The sequence below is a fragment of the Phoenix dactylifera genome, chromosome 2 (assembly GCF_051530095.1).
Source record: "Phoenix dactylifera cultivar Ajwa chromosome 2, Ajwa_hap1_PhDact_Kaust_v1.1, whole genome shotgun sequence".
Lineage (NCBI taxonomy): Eukaryota > Viridiplantae > Streptophyta > Magnoliopsida > Arecales > Arecaceae > Phoenix > Phoenix dactylifera.
The window spans coordinates 13,403,599-13,422,542 of NC_143191.1; the positions used below are offsets into that span (position 1 = coordinate 13,403,599).

General features: G+C 37.4%; 2 protein-coding genes across 25 annotated transcripts; one reads left to right on the forward strand and one right to left on the reverse strand.

Annotated features, from left to right (window-relative positions):
- Positions 1-366: 366 nt before the first annotated feature.
- On the reverse strand, positions 367-6,024 carry LOC103716241 (uncharacterized). 12 transcript variants are annotated; one of them, XR_015975115.2, is made up of 3 exons: positions 4,679-6,024; positions 1,291-1,355; positions 367-860 (listed from the first exon to the last, which is right to left on the reverse strand). XR_015975115.2 is itself a non-coding variant. In XM_017844979.5 (2 exons), exon 1 carries the CDS (start codon positions 5,821-5,823, stop codon positions 4,687-4,689), a length of 1,137 nt encoding a protein of 378 aa, XP_017700468.4. In that variant the 5' UTR covers positions 5,824-6,024; the 3' UTR covers positions 367-860; positions 4,679-4,686. The 12 variants fall into 12 exon arrangements, 5 of the variants coding, with proteins under 5 accessions (XP_017700468.4, XP_088571515.2, XP_038975235.3 ...); XR_003387393.4 differs by having other exon boundaries at positions 4,675-6,024; XR_015975113.2 differs by having other exon boundaries at positions 367-4,193; positions 4,331-6,023.
- A 3,610-nt stretch (positions 6,025-9,634) lies between these two features.
- On the forward strand, positions 9,635-18,337 carry LOC103716228 (Pentatricopeptide repeat (PPR) superfamily protein). 13 transcript variants are annotated; one of them, XM_088715392.2, is made up of 15 exons: positions 9,652-9,790; positions 10,446-10,569; positions 10,785-10,914; positions 10,985-11,051; positions 11,326-11,557; positions 11,973-12,075; positions 12,165-12,229; positions 12,335-12,457; positions 12,558-12,656; positions 15,235-15,388; positions 15,490-15,540; positions 15,625-15,734; positions 15,900-16,052; positions 16,559-16,654; positions 17,946-18,337. In XM_088715392.2, the coding sequence occupies exons 3-15, from the start codon at positions 10,878-10,880 to the stop codon at positions 18,048-18,050; spliced, it is 1,395 nt and encodes a 464-aa protein (XP_088571518.2). In that variant the 5' UTR covers positions 9,652-9,790; positions 10,446-10,569; positions 10,785-10,877; the 3' UTR covers positions 18,051-18,337. The 13 variants fall into 13 exon arrangements, with proteins under 13 accessions (XP_008802362.3, XP_008802364.3, XP_008802363.3 ...); XM_089928743.1 differs by having other exon boundaries at positions 9,653-9,790; positions 15,469-15,540; XM_088715394.2 differs by having other exon boundaries at positions 9,653-9,790; positions 15,927-16,052.
- Positions 18,338-18,944: the final 607 nt, after the last annotated feature.

Below are 18,944 nucleotides of genomic sequence, written 5' to 3' on the forward strand. Positions count from 1 at the left end.
AATTAGAATCCGAACAAGAATTCGGATTGGGTCGGGATCATTCATGACCCGACCCGACCCATTTGCACCTCTATTGGTATTTTAGATTGCTTCAATCCCCTGAGATGACTATGAAATTCAAGATTAAAAATCTTGCTTTAATAATTTTTTCTTCAAGGGCTCAAATCCTTTTACTGGAGCAAGATCCACCAATTGATATTTATTGTATTTTTTTAATAAAAATTCTGTGAAGTTAATTACAATATACTCCATGAATCGGAGACAGTTTAATTAACTGTCACCCACATATATCCTATTAACAAATTTAAAAGATGAGCTAAATAATCAACCGCCTCTTCTTCACATGTAGACACTATTTTCAGAAACGGAGTTCAAGAGATTTCATCACATTAACTTTATACTTGTTCGATTTGAATGCACATAACTATTACCAGAAACTGAATGTCCAAGAATGACTCACATTACAGCAGCTACAGCAAGGTGAATCTGTGGAGATGCATGAAGGAGGAGTGGAGGACCCATCTTGAACATTTCTACCAAATGCACACATACATAATGACTATCTCGACCCTTTCCATTAACACATCATCAAGAAATCACTTACAGAAGCAGCCAAGGGTTTGGAAGCATGTCCCTGGAACAAGGAACCTCGACTTAGGCAATAGCTCAACTCATACCCCAGTGCCGTTTATATCTTGGCACCAGCATGTCCAGAACTTGCCGGAGAGGGTCTGATTGAGGTCTTCGATGCCATGGTCCTCGTCCTGTCCCAATACCACCCATATCTAAAGATCTCATCATTAGGATGCATGTCCAGGCTTGACATTGCCAACTTGACTCGATCTAGTGACCGCCAATTCCTGGCAATGGAGGAGGTTTTTCACCAGTTCATGCTACAGGCAAATCAGCTAAAACACAAGTGGATTATAATAAAAGGAAGAGGCTAACAGGATACGGGAGGAAGTGGACATAGAAGAAACAGCCCCTAGAGGCACAACAAGTGAAAGATTTGTTACTTTTTGTATTATTTATTTATACCGTGTTCTTTGTATTCATGTTCAGTGACAGAAACTGAGCAACATAGTGAAAAGTTTTTAAGTGTTCAAGGAATCTAAAAGATCAGGTTGTTTAGTGGAGTAGCAAAAACCAAAAACCGATCATTCAAAATTTGAAAAATCTAAAGGATAATCTAGATAATTGAAGAAAAATTTAAAGATTCATGGTCTATGAAAAAGAAGAAAGAGACTTTGAAATCCCTGCCATGTCCCATGCAACCAAAAATTCAGATACCTGGCTGTCAACATTACATCTCCTTTTATCACAACTTGCTTACATCTGTAAGACTGGTAGCCCCACTGTCAGACATTATGTCATCCAAATGTTAGAACTTCTTTCATGACAACAGCAAATAAGTGCATGAATGAAAGCCTTAAGATGACGCCGATGAAATAGTGCAAATTCACATTTCAAAACAAAAAAAAAAAAAGAAAAATTCATATTGTTTGTGATGCATGCAATCACCTGACCTCCTCAGCCCTAGGAAGCACAACTTCAAATTGCATGTCGTTTCCATATCCAATAATTGTTGGATATTGCTAGCATACATGACAGTTACTTGAGGATTCTAGCTCTCGAAATTAGAAAAAGGACTATGGATACTTCTCATATGCCCTAGAATACTTCCAGATGTCTCTGGAGATGACGAATAGGGCTTTCTTTTTTCTTTTGATACTGGCTTACCTCTAAATGAAGGAAGGTTAATTTTAGTGTATGATGTCAATATTAATGTTTGGAGCATAAATTATGGCCTATAGATGTGATGATGACCAAAAAACGAATTTGTGTGGCTATTCATATTACTGTATGAAGTACAGACTGTTATCATGACAACCCAGTATGCTTTATCAATGCTCCTCTTTTTTTGCATATATGCATAGATTATATTTTTTATTTGTATCCCAGCCTTACTGTATCCTATTTTTCCAAGGTTTGTCTTACCTATAGTTACATGTTCTATCATATCCATATACCATATTTGCGTTCATACATTACAAGCTCATTCCATATTATCAGGAGCATTGACCAAAATTCTGCCCGTCCCCTTTCGATTGCTCAACTAAATTGTGTGGCTTCTTTCCTCCTTTGCTCTTGACAAATGTTTCTTTACCTTTTTTGCAATCTTGAAGGTTTCGTGCGTGCGTGCGTGCGTGCGTGCGACTGCATATATATTACCAACAATCCAACCAAAATTCAGTTTCTTCTTTTTTCCCTTCCCCAGTCATATTTGTCATCTCTCTGCTTGCTCCCAATTTGAATAATATTTTCTGTTTAACAGTAAAGATGAAGTTTTCATTAATAGTCAATAAGAATACAACATTTGAGCTCTGTTGCAAATTCTTTTAAAATATGGACTAAATTGGCAAGGAGATTGAGGAAGTCAGGACGAATCAAACCACAATTATCAGTAGATATATCACAGGGGGTATTTGTGGCTATTATATCCTTATAGTAAAGTAGGTAAGAATGTTAGAGCCGATAAAGATTAGATAATCAAGTAATGGTGTTGTTTAGTTTAAAATATCTATTATTATCTTACACAAAATAGCTTAGTTTTACAATTATATATAAATCTTTCTTACCACCTTAAGTGTTTAGTAGTCTGTTTAAATGCATAAAACCATTCAAAAACTTATGAATGAAAAGCATCAAAATAATTTGTTAGCATTTGAACAACGACGTCCACAAGTAGTTCATTGTATTCGATAATGGTTGCAATTCTAGTATTCTCAATATAATTCATTCTTAAGCTTATGGCCTCCTGAGGGCACTTCAAAAATATCATTCACAACAGTAGGAGACTCTTAATGTCATGAAAAGTGAGAAGAATTGTAAGATGAACAAGGGAACCAGTTGAACTTGAGAAAGTATGGTTTATGTGTGCTGCATATTGGATTAGAATTCAGAGCCTAGCTTGGGAGAAGTGATCAACTCCAATGATCACAATCCACATAAAGACTAGGAGCGCACAGCATTGCATAAGAGATGAAGCAGCTGGTATCAGGTTATAAAGATTAAAATATACACTAAGTGTAGATGCAAAGAGATTCATCCCAAATAGTGTGACACCACTCATGTTTTAGGATCACAATATTAGAATGGCCGAAATTTACCGACGGTAAAGTCTTGCTGGTAGAAACATTCTTCACCCCCAATGGCTGTCCTGCCACCAGCACCCAACTTCATGCTGGCAACACCATCATCCCTTTCCTCTTCCTTTCTTTCCTCATCTTCCCCTGTTCCCTAGGTTGGGTCTCGATAGCCCCCTAAGCCACCAGTGCATTCAGGTAAGCCGAGTGGGACCTCTAGTTGAATCGGGTCAGGTTGGAATTGATCTTACTAGTAGAGACTGACTTGGCGCGAACGCAACCGACCCAAATTGACCTATTCTGCCATATGCTTTCCCTTCATGGGTTCAATGCAACTTCAAGATATAATCACCCATGCCAAATATCCTAAAACTAATTATATGCCCTGTGCAATGTGAGGATTTGAAATACTGCTCGCTCTAGAAATTAATGAGTACAATAGGCTGGAAGATAAAGTTAGCTTAGTAACATTTGTAGAAGGCTAGGGTAATCTTAGGTGCTTTAATAGTGATATTAGCAAGATTAGCAAGGAAATAATATCTTTGAGAGCATATTTCCAAACTCCATTGGGTCACAAAGAAGGTAATACCATATAAAAGGCAATGGTAGATCCACGCATCCAGAAAGCCTAACGATTGGGAGGAAAAATTTGGAGCCAATCGTGTTCCCAAGTATCAACTCTCCAACCACTAGTAGTATCACATCCAAAATGGTTCATAAGTTTTTCTAGGGCCTGTGCAAATGAAACAGCAAATTACATAGTACTTTGTGTGAGAACAGGGATAACCTAATAGTGTTGAGGTGATATATAAATATTCCAGCCATTGAGATCCACTTTGATGTGCCTGAAACTAGCTCCTTATTAACCAGCTTTAAGATTCCTGGAAGAAGAGTACTTGAGATGAAATAAATGCTAAATGAATTTGTAGTTCAACATGACTTAGTGAGAAGTTTGGCCTTCAAACTTATTGTGAAATCTTCTTCTTCAGATAAATTTAGATCTTAAAGTTTGTTCTTCCTAGTAACAGAGATCCAGCAGGAGAGAGACTGCTACAAAATAGAAAAGAGGAGGAAATATTAGAAGAAAATAGAAGAAGTTTCAGAATAATAGAAGGGGAGAAAGAACAGAAGTTTGATTTTTTCTTACTGCACTCAAAATAATTCACACAGGGTTCGACAATCACCCCTCATAGCTCTACCCTTCTTCATTGTGGACTGGGTAGAGGGAAAGTAAAGAAACCTCAAAACCAGGAACATGTCCATGGTGCTTATCCACACTCAAATCAATCTGGTGCATAAAAATTCAAGTTTTTATGTGTGCCTTTTGCTTATTTTGATGGTTCATGGTTCTTACAGGGCAATCAGATGTTCGACCTCAGAGAAAGGTAGGAGAAACAACAACAACAACAACAGATCAATGAACAAGAAGAGGTGATAAAAATACTAGAAATTGAAACTAAGTTGCATATACATTTGCAACAAATCTTTATCAACCAAAATGAAGTCAAAGTAGAACGCCCAAACTTACATACAGAATCATCTAGAGATAATGCCCGCCGGAATGATCGCCGTTCTTCCCATTATTCCCCACTAGGCTCTCCGGTGACTGCTGCTGCTGTTGCTGCTGCTGCTGCTGCATCACTGGGGGCGGCATCCCCCCAAGCCCGCCGTCACTCCCACCGGCTCCGGCACCAAGGAATTGGCATACTAGCCGGATCAATATGCCAATCATCTGCATCTGGGACTGGCAGGCATCAGCATGCATCTGCATCACCTGCTTCTCGTGCTCCATCTGCATCCCCAGCAGCCTCTCCCTCCACTCCATCTCCTCCTCGTCCCTCCTCTCCTCCATCCTCCTCCTCCACCGCCGCTCTCTCCTCCTCTCCTCCTCCTCCTCCTCCGCCGCGTCCGCCTCCCTCCGTTGCTCCCTCGCCCGCCGCCGCCGCCGCCTTCTCTCCAAGTCCTCCGCCTCCCTCGCCGCCTCCCGCTCCCTCCTCCGCTCCTCCCTCCTCATCGCAATCTCCCCCAGGCCCGCCACTCTCGACCCGATAACTCCCAACCTACCGCCGCCGCCGCGACACCGCTCCTGCCCCAACCCTAACCCTACCCCTACCTCCTCGTCCTCCTGCTCCGGGTTCTCCCCGGCGTCCTCGAAACCCTTGAAATCCTCTTGCCCGCCGGCGTTATGAATCTGTTCTCCGTCCTCTTTTTCCTCGTCCTCGGCGCCCAATTCGGGCTCCTCCAAATCCTCCTCTTCGTCGTCGTCGGAGGAGACGGCGGAGGAGTTCTTGGGGGGCTCGAGGTCGAGGTCGCCGAAGACTTTCTTGTAGAGGAGGAAGTTGGGCCAGAGGTGGACACCCTGGTCCCAATCGAAGCCAGCAGCGGAGGCGGAGGCGGAGGAGGAAGAGGAGGGGGGAGGTAGGTGGAGGAGCTTGTGCTTGACGTTGAGGTACTGGTGGCGCATGTTCTGGATCTTGATGGAGACGTCGCGCCAGGACCAGCGGAAGGGGAAGGCGACGGGGTCGCGGTGGTGGTGGAGGGTGTTCACGCGGTCCGCGATGGGCTGGAACTTCTTCTCCCGGGTGCGTAGCTTCGCCAGGACACCCACCGACAGAAGCCCCGAGTACTCCCGGATCAGCGTCGCCTCCTCCTCCTCCTTCCACTTCTTCCGCTTCATTTTGTTTTCTTTTTTCCTTTTTTTGTGGCCGCCGGCTGCTCGGCTGCCGCCTCCGACGAAGAGGACCGACGGACGAACACTACCTTGACGCTCGAGGTTTGCAGGGTCGTCGCCTATCGGTTGTAGACATGGCAGTGGGTTCGGGTTGTATCTTTCGCGCGAGAGGATGATTGGTCTTCTTTCGCTACAGATACCGTTCGATCATGCTCCGCACAGATCTCAAAATACTATAAACTTTTTCGCTACGTGCACAGATCTGAAAGTGGCTGCTGTGCGATCTAATGATGGATTGTTGCAAGAAAAGATAAATCCTCGTTTTGTGCAAAAGACCCCTATCCCCCGGGCTACACCTACTCTAGCTCTAGGCCTATCCAACTTGCTGGGGAAGCAAAAGGATATTTCTATATATATATATATATCTTGATCTAGTTTTATTGGAACTAATATATAGAGAATTTTTGTAATGACTAATAATTGAATGATTAATAATAAATTTCTAATAATTGAATGTTTAATAATAAATTTTTGATGGAGGAGAGTGGGAGAAAAAGGGAAGAAGAAGGAGAGAAAAGAGAGTGTGTGTATATATATTTATGTCGAGTTTTATTGAAACTAATATATAGAGAATTTTTGTTATAACTAATAATTGAATGATTAGTAATAAATTTTCGATGGAGGACGAAGTAAGAAGAGGGAAGAAGAAGGAAAAGAAGGAAAGAGAATAAAAGGAAAAAAGAAAAAGAGAGAAGAAAAAAAGAAAGGAGAAGAATTGGAGAAAGAAAGCAACTCAATATTCTAAAATTCTAATAAAAATCTATTAGAAATAAAACACTGAAGTTCTTACAAAATTTTAGTCCTAATAAACATAATAAGAATATAATTCTTTAATTTCTATATTTGCGCTTAATGGGAAGTATGCTTAGATCGCTCATCGGATGGTCCTCCGTCAATTTTTATAAATGGAAATCCATCTTTACCTATATAAGCATTTGTTAGCTATGTATTGATTTGCATCCTTTACTATGTCCAAAGCTCATGAATGTAATAGGGTAGAGGTCCATGTCCTTTCTCAACATACAGAAGGTGTTGAATATCAAGAAGTTCAAATCATAAAATAACAAGTATTTTTATCTATTGTTTCATTTTCTTTTAGTGAGAGAGAAAGGGAAGAATTGCCCAACCAAGGTAAACTAACCTTTTCTTCTTCGGTGATAAAGCTAAAAGATACGTGTTTATAACTTTGTAGTAAACAACAAAATGGTCATCTTCATGGACCTACTTAAGCATAGACATGAAACAAAAATAGACTTGTCCATGACATGAACTACAACCATCTAAAAACATTGCTGAGAATCCAATCCACTACCACCATTGCTAGGTGTTAAGTGCTTACATGTTGAAAGACTTAAATATAAAACCTCTACAAGAAAAGGAATGATGTGCTTGTAGCTAGTGAGACAGTATTTAGTTCACTTATCTAGCTCATTTGATTCATCGCAGAAATAAGTTGCAAGTTTCCTTCAAATATATTGGAATTTGTACTTTCATCCAGCATTATTTCGTAAAATTAACATTAACATTTCAAGGGAGTCCTGCTAATCATACCAGTGATGAACCCATCCTCTTTATTCTATGAATCAAGCTAGTTGTGTTAAATTAAAATACTCACAGTTCAAATTAGATAGGTCTCTCTATTGGTGATTTCGTTTTTCCGGTTCTATTTGGTTCTTGACATGTTTTGAATGGAAATTAGAATTCAAGGAGGAATGATGCTGCAAACCTTATTCAAGAGAGTTGTGCTCTCTTCAATCCACATGTTAACATAAATCTCAAGGTATCTATGTGATTACAAGAGTTGTGAGATCCAAATTATGAATTGCTTATAATCTAGATGATTGACTGAATTGTTTGTAATAATTACTCAGGCTAATGCACCATTCTAGATTAAAATTCAGGATATCTAGCTTATTTAGGATTTGCTTAGGTATTTCTAAATGATTGAATTGAAAATCATGTAGAATTTGTAAATAGAGCCATCTATTTAAGCATGACTTTATCAACCATATACCCCTCAACTTAAATGGCTATACCTATAGAATTAAGCTGAAAATTCTGTAAGATTCATAGATTGAGCCGTTGAATTAAGAATGATCATGTATCAACCATATTCGACCTAGTTCAAATTCCGTTAGAAGAATAAGAGAAATTTATAAATCTTTTTCCCTTCATACAATCTAAAATTTAAGATCTAGACTGGATTTGAGCAGACTCTTAAAAAATGCAAGCTCAATGGGCCAACAGGCCTGATTTTTATAAAATTTTTACCCAAATTATGTGGAATATCCAAATAAGCCCTTGTAGATTTTTTTTTCCTTATTGCAACTCAAAAGCTATAGAATATCCAAATAAACCCTCATAATTTTTTTCTCTTATTGCAACTCAAAAGTTAGAAATTTGGACAGATTGTTAGAAGATAGAAGCTAGATTGGCTTAAAAGAAAAAGAAAAAAATATTTTTTATACAATTTTGGGTCCAATACCCAAGCTCATCGAGGTGAGACCGCTGGACAAATCCCTTTTTGCTTTCCCGTCCCCGTTCTAATTCGCTGTCCTGTGGATACGCACTGACTTCCACGAATATCCCTGGGGCGGCACGTGCTTGATCCTAGATTCGCGATACCGTGGTATATATTTTTATTCCATTATCTCGTCACCATACGTGAAACTAAGAAACCTCTGAACCCAGCGTTCCCAGTGCCACAAAGGAACAAGTATGACGGCCGTTGATATGACCAATGTGGAGAAGCAACGGACCCCCGTCTCTCGTGGCTGATGCCAATTACGCATAGCCCCTCCTATGATATTTAATTAATAAAACTCCTTGTTTTCTTAGTTTTTAGCTCCAATCAAATGACAATACTATAAATTACAATTGATAATGCCCCTTCTAAAAAGCTGTTGCTAATGCAAGTCTCCAAAAGAAGATGCTAGTGGAGCAATGCTTATCAAATTGAGCAATTCCTACAAATATCTCTAAATCAATAACAAGCAATTACAAACAAATCAAGATAAATTAAAATAATGCTTCTAAGACTTTTTGAAAGTATGTTATAACTTAAGCACATGGTTCTTGCCTTCTTAAATATAACTGCTGAATATTATATCTTTGAAACTGTATATGACTTACCCTTGTTGTCAGCTTTACCATTAGATTTTTTTTTTTTGCATGTGTAGTGCATGTTATGAGAGAGAAAATATTGATGGCTATAATCATCGTTCCATGAACATATTTCTATTTTTAATTAACACAGTTCTCTCATTCTATCTTGAGGTATATAATGTAATTTTATTTTATTTCAAAAAAAAATATTAGGGAGAGAATCTTAGGGTAACTAGTTGGCATTATTTTATAATAATCAAAATAGTGTAGATACTATGAGCATCATATAAAAAATATTATAAGCACATAGGAAAATATGTGGATTCATGCGAGGAAAAAAAGCAAGCAAAAAAGCAAGGCATGGCTCTTGTCGCACATGGAAAATATATAAGAGTGAAAAAAAGAGAAAAAAATTGTTCCTATATGTTACAATAGATAAGGTTCAGGTTTATGGGCAAAAATAAAATATAACATTATTTGGAGCCGCTCTGCAAATAAGAGTGGAAAATTGTTGCTATATTTTACAATAGATAAGGTTCAAGTTTATGGACAAAAACAAAACATAACATTATTTGTAAACATGTATTTTTTAGGGCATTCTTTATGCAAATATCCCATGCATATAAAATTATTAACGAAATAAAACTTTGTTAGGGGGCTGCGGGAAAAAGGGTTTCACTATTAAACCAAGACTGAGAGAGAAAGGGGGAGAGAGAGAGAGAGCGCCATGGGGGAAGCGTTGGACCTTCTAAGAAGAGCACACTGATCTCTCTCCGTTCTGGCATGGCGATCGGCCTCGTTTATCTTGGTAAGTACCCGTCTCTCTTCTCTTCTTGTAAAATTTTAGCAATCCTTCACGGCTTCACCTTCACTTCTCGAAAGGAAGAGAAAAAGGCACACAGAAGGAGGAAGGGTAGGAGAGAGGCAGCAAAAGACCGCCTTTATGGAATGAGGGGAGGCAGATTCGGATCTTCGTTGTTGAAGTTTTCTAAATGATCCATCTAATGAGAACGAGGGCAGGAGGGATATTCTTGGGAGAAGAGAGGAGAAGGAGAACAGGAGCTGCAGTTTGGAAGGGATCCCTTATTATGAGGCTAGATCCTTTTTCTTTCAAGCAGGCATAGATTTGTTCTGCCAAAAGAGTTTCTTTTGGGGGCTTTGACCAGAAAGGGATGAGAAGAAGAGGCTTTTTTGCTTTTTGTTTTTTTTTGTTTTGTTTTTTGATTTTGCGAGGAATCACGCAAACAGGAAAAGAAGATTTGTCTCGATGATAAGTGATCATTTCTTTGATGCATTTTGGAATTATAGGATTTTTTTCTTCATTCATCTGCCTTCTGTACCAAGGTTTGATTGCTGTTTTTTTTTTTTTAGACATTCAGGTTAGCTGCTTTTTTAGGAAAAAAAGGATTCTTGCTGATGTTCACATGCATTTCTTCTTTTTTTTTTTTTTGAATTGGCTGCAGCATCTTCCCAGTGTCAATTTTGCAATCGAGAAGGGCTTTGTTGTTCAATGTCAGCTGGGACAACAGCGAGCTGGATTAAGTCCCCGTTCGATGGTCGAAGAGGTCCTGATTACTCTAGCATAAGGTATATTGCCCCCACCTTTTTTCTTTCTTCTTCTTCTTCATTTCTTCAAGCTTGAGTATTGATTCGTCAGTGATCCTAACACTAATAAATCAAGCAAACGGAAGGAACCTTTTGTGGTGTATATATATTGTTTGATATTTTTCAGTAATATGCAGATGGAAAAGGTATGAATAGACGATTTGATTGAGTTGTTTTTTCATGTTAATTTTTTGCAGATTCTGAGTGAGAGGAATGCCCTTTTGGATGCTCAGACAAAAAAATGTGCTGTGATTTTTGGCACTCAGTCAATTTGATCTGATTAGCTAATAATGGCTTATTTGCCTTGTAGTTGTCATAGTATTATCAGTATGTATCTTCTACTTGCTTGTTTGACCAAATAGTTGAGAAGCGAAATAATAAAGTTTCCAAACCCTAGGCAGTCGCAGATATATGGGCATGAATTCAGGAATCGATTCAGTGATTGTGACCTCAGGCTTCATAAGGTAGGAGGGCAAGCATGAAGTTCTTTTTACTAGCTGGTTACTTGTAGGTTGTATCATATTGTCATAAATGTCTAATTCAAATAAAAAGTACTAAGATGAACCAACATAATGAGATTGCTAGAAATGATATCTTTAAATTCTTAAGTTTTTGTGCAGGTTTGCATGCTATGTATCTCTGTTGAATATTACTGATTCTTTTCCCACCTTTTTTTGTCTTTTAAATTGTAAATTCCATCTTTTGTTATACTAACTAAATTATATGCAATTTTTTTAGCTTTAAATCCAGGAGTCTTTTCTTTGGATCCATGCAGCCTTATTGGTTGCCTACAGGGCAGGAGCTATCTCTTTCAAAAGTTCGTGTTTCTGCAGATTACTCAGACTCGCTGCCTGATTCACCTAGGCATGTGGGAAATCGAGGTTATCATCCTCTTGAAGAAGTGAAAGACCATGAAAGGAACAAGGATATGCTGCTCACAGATGTTGAAATAGCTAGGACAACTGTTGAGGTGATCTTATTTTGTTTAGGAGATAGATTCCTGCTATGCTCATATGTATGTAATTTGATGCCTGCAATGAAACTTTCTGATTAGTTGTAGCTTCCACTTAATATTTTAAATATATAAGTTTCCTAATTGTGTTTATGCTTAGGAAATTGTTTTCATATTTTTGTTGAGCTATTTGCTTGATTCAACCTTTATCTTTAGCTGGATTCTACTTCTTCTTTTGTTTGGTTTTTTCACTATGTACTGTGAAACTGTTGTATATGTTCATAATTTGTACTTGTACATTCATTTTATGTCTTTATTTTGCTGTATAAGTTACAAATTGTCAGCATCAGCTAATAACATGTCCTTAGTTACATAAAAGCAGGGGACTGTTATGATTCCTAGGACCAAAGGATGATGCTTCTTATTAATGTAGGCCAATAGCAAGGCATTGCTTGTATTTCCTGGAAGGGTACACAGTGAACCACATGGACATGTCTCATGGGCTGAATATCAGTATGTAATCGATGATTATGGAGGTGAGACTTCACATGAAATATCCTTGCTGTGCCTCCAAATCTTTTCCGAATATGCACTTAATCTCTTCTTTTATGAATAAAAATTTCAGATATATTTTTTGAATTCTTTGATGATGACAACATCTTGCAAGACCGTGCTGCCAACAACCCTGTGGTTAGTGAAATTTTTTGTATACTCTTCAAAGTTTCTAATTTGCTTTATAATAAGAAACTTCGTCAGTGCTCACCAATCTCATTATCTTGCTTGCCTTGCTTGCAGACAATGCTGATTGGGATGGATGCTCCTATCTATGGAGAAAACAAGATGGCAACTATTAATCTTGGTGACCATATGGATGATGACTATATCATTGATGTATCATTTGATGATGATCATAATGAGGTCCGTGTTTGTTTTTCCTACTGCTTTTTTTAGCCTGTGCAATTAAGCAATTAAATGATTCTCAGGACAATCATTCATTTGCCTTTGTTACTATTAACAGATCGGTGATACAGAAATAACTGATACTCTTATAAAGTGGGGGATGCCAGATACATTGCGTTGGGTTCATCCAATGTATTTTGCAAAATGTTTGTCGAAGGTAAATATTAATAAATTATTTTATTGCTTAATTTATTTAAGGAAGGGCATATGTTCCAATCACAATTTCCTACAATTATATGTTACTTTTGTGGGATTTATGGTTGTTATTTTTTTTTTACTTGTATAATTTTTTGAGTGATAATTGAAGGAGAATCAACCTTAATAAAGCATCATGAGGAGTTATATCTGTTATTATAAGACAATATGCAACTGTTGAATGGTGCAAACTTGCAAAGATGTGGTGAACTCACATTATGGGGCGTTAGTCTAAATATATAAGTTTATATAGTTGATAACCCAACCACACATACATTTTATATATTACATTCAACTGCAACATTATGCAGTCCTTGTGCAGCCATTAATTATAATTTATAACTCTCATAGATTTACGAGACATCATAGATTGAAAACTTGTATATCACAAATTGAAAATATATGGTACTATGGTTGTTTGAAGCAGTCCATAAGATGCTTAGTAGATTGGATCTACATATATGGTGAATTTGACATTTAAACTGAATGTGTTTGCTTCTGAATTGCATAATGTTATTTAATTATTACTGGATAGTCTCCCTGTCATCATGATGTTGAGTAATAGCACTACTACTGCTTAGATATATTATTGCATAGCCAAAACCTTAACATAGTATGTGTGACATTGCATATGACTGCTTTGGTAAAGCAAAAGATGTGATTATGCTTCTTGCTCTCAGGTATTGAGAAAATCAATTTGGAAGACACAAAAGCCACATGTTATTCCATGCAATCACCAGCTTGGATAGTGCTAGTGTAGGCTTTATCTTTAATAAAGAGGTGACAGAGAAGTAAATTACAGTTCAAGACATTGAACATTGCGCACGAAAGTTTGTATGAGCAGTATCAAGTCTGGATAGATAATATATCTCACCAATAAATATGGTTAGAGATGGGCAAGGGCTGGTTCAAGGCCTATGAAGCGGGATTTGATCAATTTGGCCTTGGTTGGGTCAATAGATACTAGCTGAAGAGTCTTTGTTGTGGTTTGCAACCCTAACCTTTCTATTCATTTTCATCCTCCGCCTTTCCCCTTCTCCTCTCTTCTCTCCTCTTCTTAAATCCTTTTTCTTATCCTGTCCACTCTGCCTGCCTTGCAATGGACAAAATGGCCTTCCATTAGATGGGCTTGAGAAGCCATTAGGTGGTTAGTGAGTGATCAACGAGGGGAGGCAATTATTCTTGAAGTGGCCCAGGGGCTCTTGGAAAGAAAATGGAACAAAAGCTATACCTGTTAACACTGTTCACGGATCGGAGAAAATTGGTATTGGATTGTTCAACTTCAAACCCGTATGGTTCAACTAGGATCAAACAACCTTGACATTAGTTAATCCCCAATTGGGTATAGACAATATCTTGGGAAATACTATCACATAAAAGTTTCTGCTAGATATGTCTTGATATGTAGATCAGATCTTGCGGTGGAACTTATCTTAGGAGAAGCTAATGTTGCATTGTAAATCTCAGAAGTTTGCATTATGAGCCTGGGACAATAGACTGATGCTTTATTATTATAACAGACCATGTTTGATGAACTGCAAAATGTATGCATTAAGAGTGGACTGTGACTCTTGTTGTTCATGAATCACGAGTACTGTATGTATGACATGTACACTAATATATGAGTTTTATGTACTAATTTCTGAGTTTTATGTCCATAGCTACAGGTAACTCTAACATGTCTTTAAAAAAATATTGGGAAAACTCATTTCCCATGCACCGATCATCAGATCCTTCTTTTTTCGGTAAATTAGCAGTGTCTTTTATTGGGTGAATCATTAACCAAGATGCCACAAACAAATCCTGTAAAAAATGTTCTGCCTTGTTACTCAACTAGTCAGCATCATTAGTGTGATTTGGAAGATCTGCTAAAGTTTTGTTAGTAAATATGCTATTAAATCTGTCTTTTTACCATCATTTCCAATCTCCTTTACCATAAATAACCATACCTAAGAATGTGTTAAGTGGGCAATCGAGGATTTAATTCAAGTCCATTTTACCTTTCGCTTTTATAAGACACCTGTTATTCCTTTTCTAGCTTATTTTCTTACATGTCGAGGTCAACTTCACCATTCTTGTATCCTCGGCTGCTTGTAAGCCGCTCTAATTCTAAATGTCCTTTCATATTTTCATGTACATACATTACTAAGAATATATTTGCAAATATGAAGTCCTTGTTGCCTGATATGCTGATCTTTACAGTAATTGGTTTTGCTTGAGCGGATTAGATAACAAGTTGAAGTTCACTAGGAGACTGTTTTGAAATGCTAAAAAATAATAGATTATTTTCTTCTTTTCAAGGCAATGTTGAAAATATTTTATTTATACTTCGGAAAACTGAAGATGATGAATATAGAATACATGTGCATGTGTAACAAAGGGTTTTAATAAAGATTACCATAAAATAAGGATCCGATTCATTTATGATACGAGTGATGACAAAACATATCATCTTGCATTCAGCACTACATGTTTTTCCAAGTAATGAATCCCAGTTCTTTTACTGTGAAAAATTCCTTTTTCTTTCTGTAATTGTGTAGGCAGTTAATACCAAGCAGGAGAGGAAGATGGACCGGCCATCAAATGGCCTCTCTATTGTGGGATGTCTCAGACCTGCTTTTATAGATGAAGAATCTTATTTAAGGAGATTATTCCACAGTAATGATGGTGATGATTATATGTCAGATTGGAGAGGTATTTCATGCCCTGTTCTTAAATAATTAGTGGAATCATAGTGGAATCAATATTTAAATGAAGATAATGAAATCTGCAATCCCTATCCCCAAATCCTGCAGATGAATCTGAGAAAGAAGAAGAACAAGTGGCTGGGACATATGACTTAGTTGGTAATGCAAAGTAACAAAATTATTTCTTTTCTTTGTCAGATGTCCCTTTTTCTTTGATAAATGATATATTTTTTGTATGTCCAGATGGTGAAATGTTGAGATTTAATTCCAAATATGATGGAGGCAACATTAGTTCAACTCTCTACAAATTGGAAATTATGTCAATGGAGCTACATTCTGTATATGGTGGCCAGGCAAGTTCCTTATATCCAGCAGTCAGATACTGAGATATGCTTCTATTTTTTTATATCCATCAAACAAATGACACCATGTACCTATAAAGAAAATTTTTACTTGGTGGAGATTCACATTGGAATCTCTGGTGTTTTTTCCTCACCCAATTATTTTAATGGATGCAGTCCATGATTAGTCTGCAAGATTTTCAGGATGCTGAACCTGATGTTCTTGCACATTCTGCTTCGGCAATTATAGAACGCAGTAATGAGTATGGAGTGCAGTGCAATGCTGCTCTCAGATCCCTCTGTCGCAGGAGGAAGGGACTTGTTGTTGAGGTATATTTCTTGTTGCATAGTTCCCAATCTATATTTTGGTTTGAAAGAGATCCTCTGCTGTTCAGATGCTTGCCATTGACGGGAACATTTATTCTTTAGCTATAAATGGCATATCATTCCAACTGCCACTCAAATTCTGGCAGTTGGTTTAATAAAAATGTTATGCTGTCATCATTCGCTATATAGTTTGGAAGTACACAGCTTAGTTCTCTATTTAATTCAATTATAGTGCTGTAATGTCCTTAGGCTTGTCATTTAGGAACACTGTCCTTCTACAAAGGTGGATTTGACTTCTCTTTTTATTTAGTAGATGCTTTCGAGCTATACTTCTATTTAAGATATAGATGGATCTTTGCTGGCTAACCCTTGTTTTTTTTTAATTTTTTAATCTTAACCATAGTTCACATGGTTTTACAATTCTTTATCATTTTCTTACAATGCTTTGTTGGGATAAAAAGCACTACACTCAACTGATTGACCACAATCTGCTCTTTCTTTTTATGCAGAGAGCAAATCTGATCGGTGTCGACAGTCTTGGCATGGACGTAAGAGTGTTTTCTGGAATGGAAGCCCAAACTATTCGTTTTTCATTTAATGCTCGAGTAAGGTTTTTTTTTTGAAAAAATAAATATTCCATCCTCAAAAATCTAGATATTACATTCTTACTTATGTTCCCCTCGAATCCATGATGGATGATTGATTTAATAACAAATAGCTAACAAGAAACACAGGCATGGTTGCAGTGGTGGTTATCCCTTCTCGATGATAACATCCTTGACCTTATACTTCAATTTGCTTAGTCATTGGAGGTGCTATGTGTGAGATTTAAGTATCAGTGGCTTAAGTTGCATAATCATAAACAAGAAACCTGTTCCCATGAATGTGGATCCCACCTTCTGGATTCTTCTCCTCCATGGGTTCCCATCTTTGGTAAAGTTGAAATGTGTTCCGGTTGCCTTTTGCTACGTCCATCTACTTCTCTGTTCCAACGCTTCGATTTAATTGTAAATCATCTTTCATGTGATTCTTATAATGCCATCTTCTCTAGGAACTACACTTGCCAAACTATTGAAATCGGTGTTTCAAAAAGCAGCTGCAGTATGTGGGCAGTCAAGGAACTGTATAGTGCATATGCAGTTATTATATTTTACTATTTATTAAATAAATAAAATGTACTAAATACAATAAAAATATCGATAGTGACTATTTTCTGGATAAATAGTTTCGATATCAATGGGGACTAACAATAGTTCTCAATACTGAGGATTTAATGCCTAGAGCATCAGTTTTAACAATTAACATATTAATAATATTAATAAATGTATCAAGCTCACCTGAAACCCACATCAAACCAAACTATCATCTGACCTGCTTCTTCTGCACAGGCTCACATAGAAGTGCCATTGTATATGTGGCCTTGTAATGCTAAGTTGGCCGCATACCCAACCTCACAATGCTAGGTGGTCCACATATGGAGCTGCATGATGCTAAATGGTCTGCTTCTTGTGGTATGAGCACATACAATGACCTCACGTAGGCAATATGGCGCATTCAAGTGACTGCATTTGCATATGCAGCTGCATGCACCATATTTTATATCACTAACTGAAATGATGAAGTGACGTCTAAATTATTGTTGTTTGATAACTGGTTCCATGTGAAACTTGCTCAACCATTTGCATTTGCATCTGCATGCTTTAGCTTGTCTGTTATGTTTAGCAGATTTATTTTCTCATTCTCCCCTTCTGGCACTTATTTGACATTCAGTTCTTGTTTCATAATTTGTTTACCTTTTTAGTTTCACAATCTCGTTTGTTATTCTGTTAGTTGGCATCTTCTTTTACTTTCCCTTGTCATCTGAGTTTCTGCTCTCAACTTTTTTTCCATGTGTAGGCTACGTCCGAGAGTGCAGCTGAAAAGAAGATCAAGCGAATGCTTTTCCCACGCTATTACCGTAAAAAGTTAAGAACTCCAAGTGATGGTGTGAGGGACTCATAAATTTTAAATGTTTCCTTTATCCTATAGCCAGGCTCATAGTTAAAAATGATCATGTTAATTCTTTAGTAATATTAAGTGTGCTTTGTATTGTTATGCACACATGCACTTGTCTACTTCCAACAGCACATAAAACCAGGAACAGAATACCTGCATGAGGCTTCTCACTGTTTGTGAACTTCAGAAAGCGCAGTCTAAGTACCAAATAATCATGCCATTTTGGTGGCAAGAGTTTGAGTTTGTTGCTATGTTAGTGAAAATATTTGTTCAATAAAATTAATTTGGTTAGAGATGATTTTGTCATACTGCTGGATCAATGACCTAATTTTTTTTTCTTTTCTGCCTGTAACTTAACAATCAAATGTATCATGTAGCAGGTTTTTTGTGATTGGCTGTGACTAGACTTATAACTCCATATTATGCTTCATGATTTGGAGGAGCATAAATGGGACTTAGAGTTGCAGTATTTGTGGGAGCTGTCTAGATCTAGATGGGGTTTCGGAAACTCTGTTTCATGGTTGCCAATGGAGTCATGTAAGTGCACTTACATTAGCTGCTGCATAGACGTCTTGCTTACAGAAACTTTCTAAGGTTGGCCCCAATTGCAGTGCATACTAAAGGACAGATTTTACATCCAATATTCAATTTTTGGGAGCTATTACCATTCCAGCTTAGGCTTCTAATTTGTGCATGATTAGTTCTGTTTTTAATGTTTTTTCTTGGAGTATCAATGGTAGTGCATCACATCAAACAACCATGTTTTCATTGAGTTGTAGAAAAGAAAATTGTCGATGAGCCGGTCTCTTTTTCAATTTATTGTTTTATTTTATTACTTGAAAAGACCATCAAATTCAGTAAGTACAGATCACTGCAAACTGATGCTGTAAATAAAGAGTA

What these genes read in the sequence shown, in the direction of transcription:
- LOC103716241 (XM_017844979.5), bottom strand. Translation starts at nt 5,823, where the DNA reads ATGAAGCGGAAGAAGTGGAAGGAGGAGGAGGAGGCGACGCTGATCCGG.
- LOC103716228 (XM_008804140.6), top strand. Translation starts at nt 9,766, where the DNA reads ATGGCGATCGGCCTCGTTTATCTTG. An exon ending in TGGGACATATGACTTAGTTG is followed by an intron (nt 15,541 to 15,624) that starts GTAATGCAAAGT and finishes TTGTATGTCCAG; the next exon opens with ATGGTGAAATGTTGAGATTT. An exon ending in ATTCTGTATATGGTGGCCAG is followed by an intron (nt 15,735 to 15,899) that starts GCAAGTTCCTTA and finishes TAATGGATGCAG; the next exon opens with TCCATGATTAGTCTGCAAGA.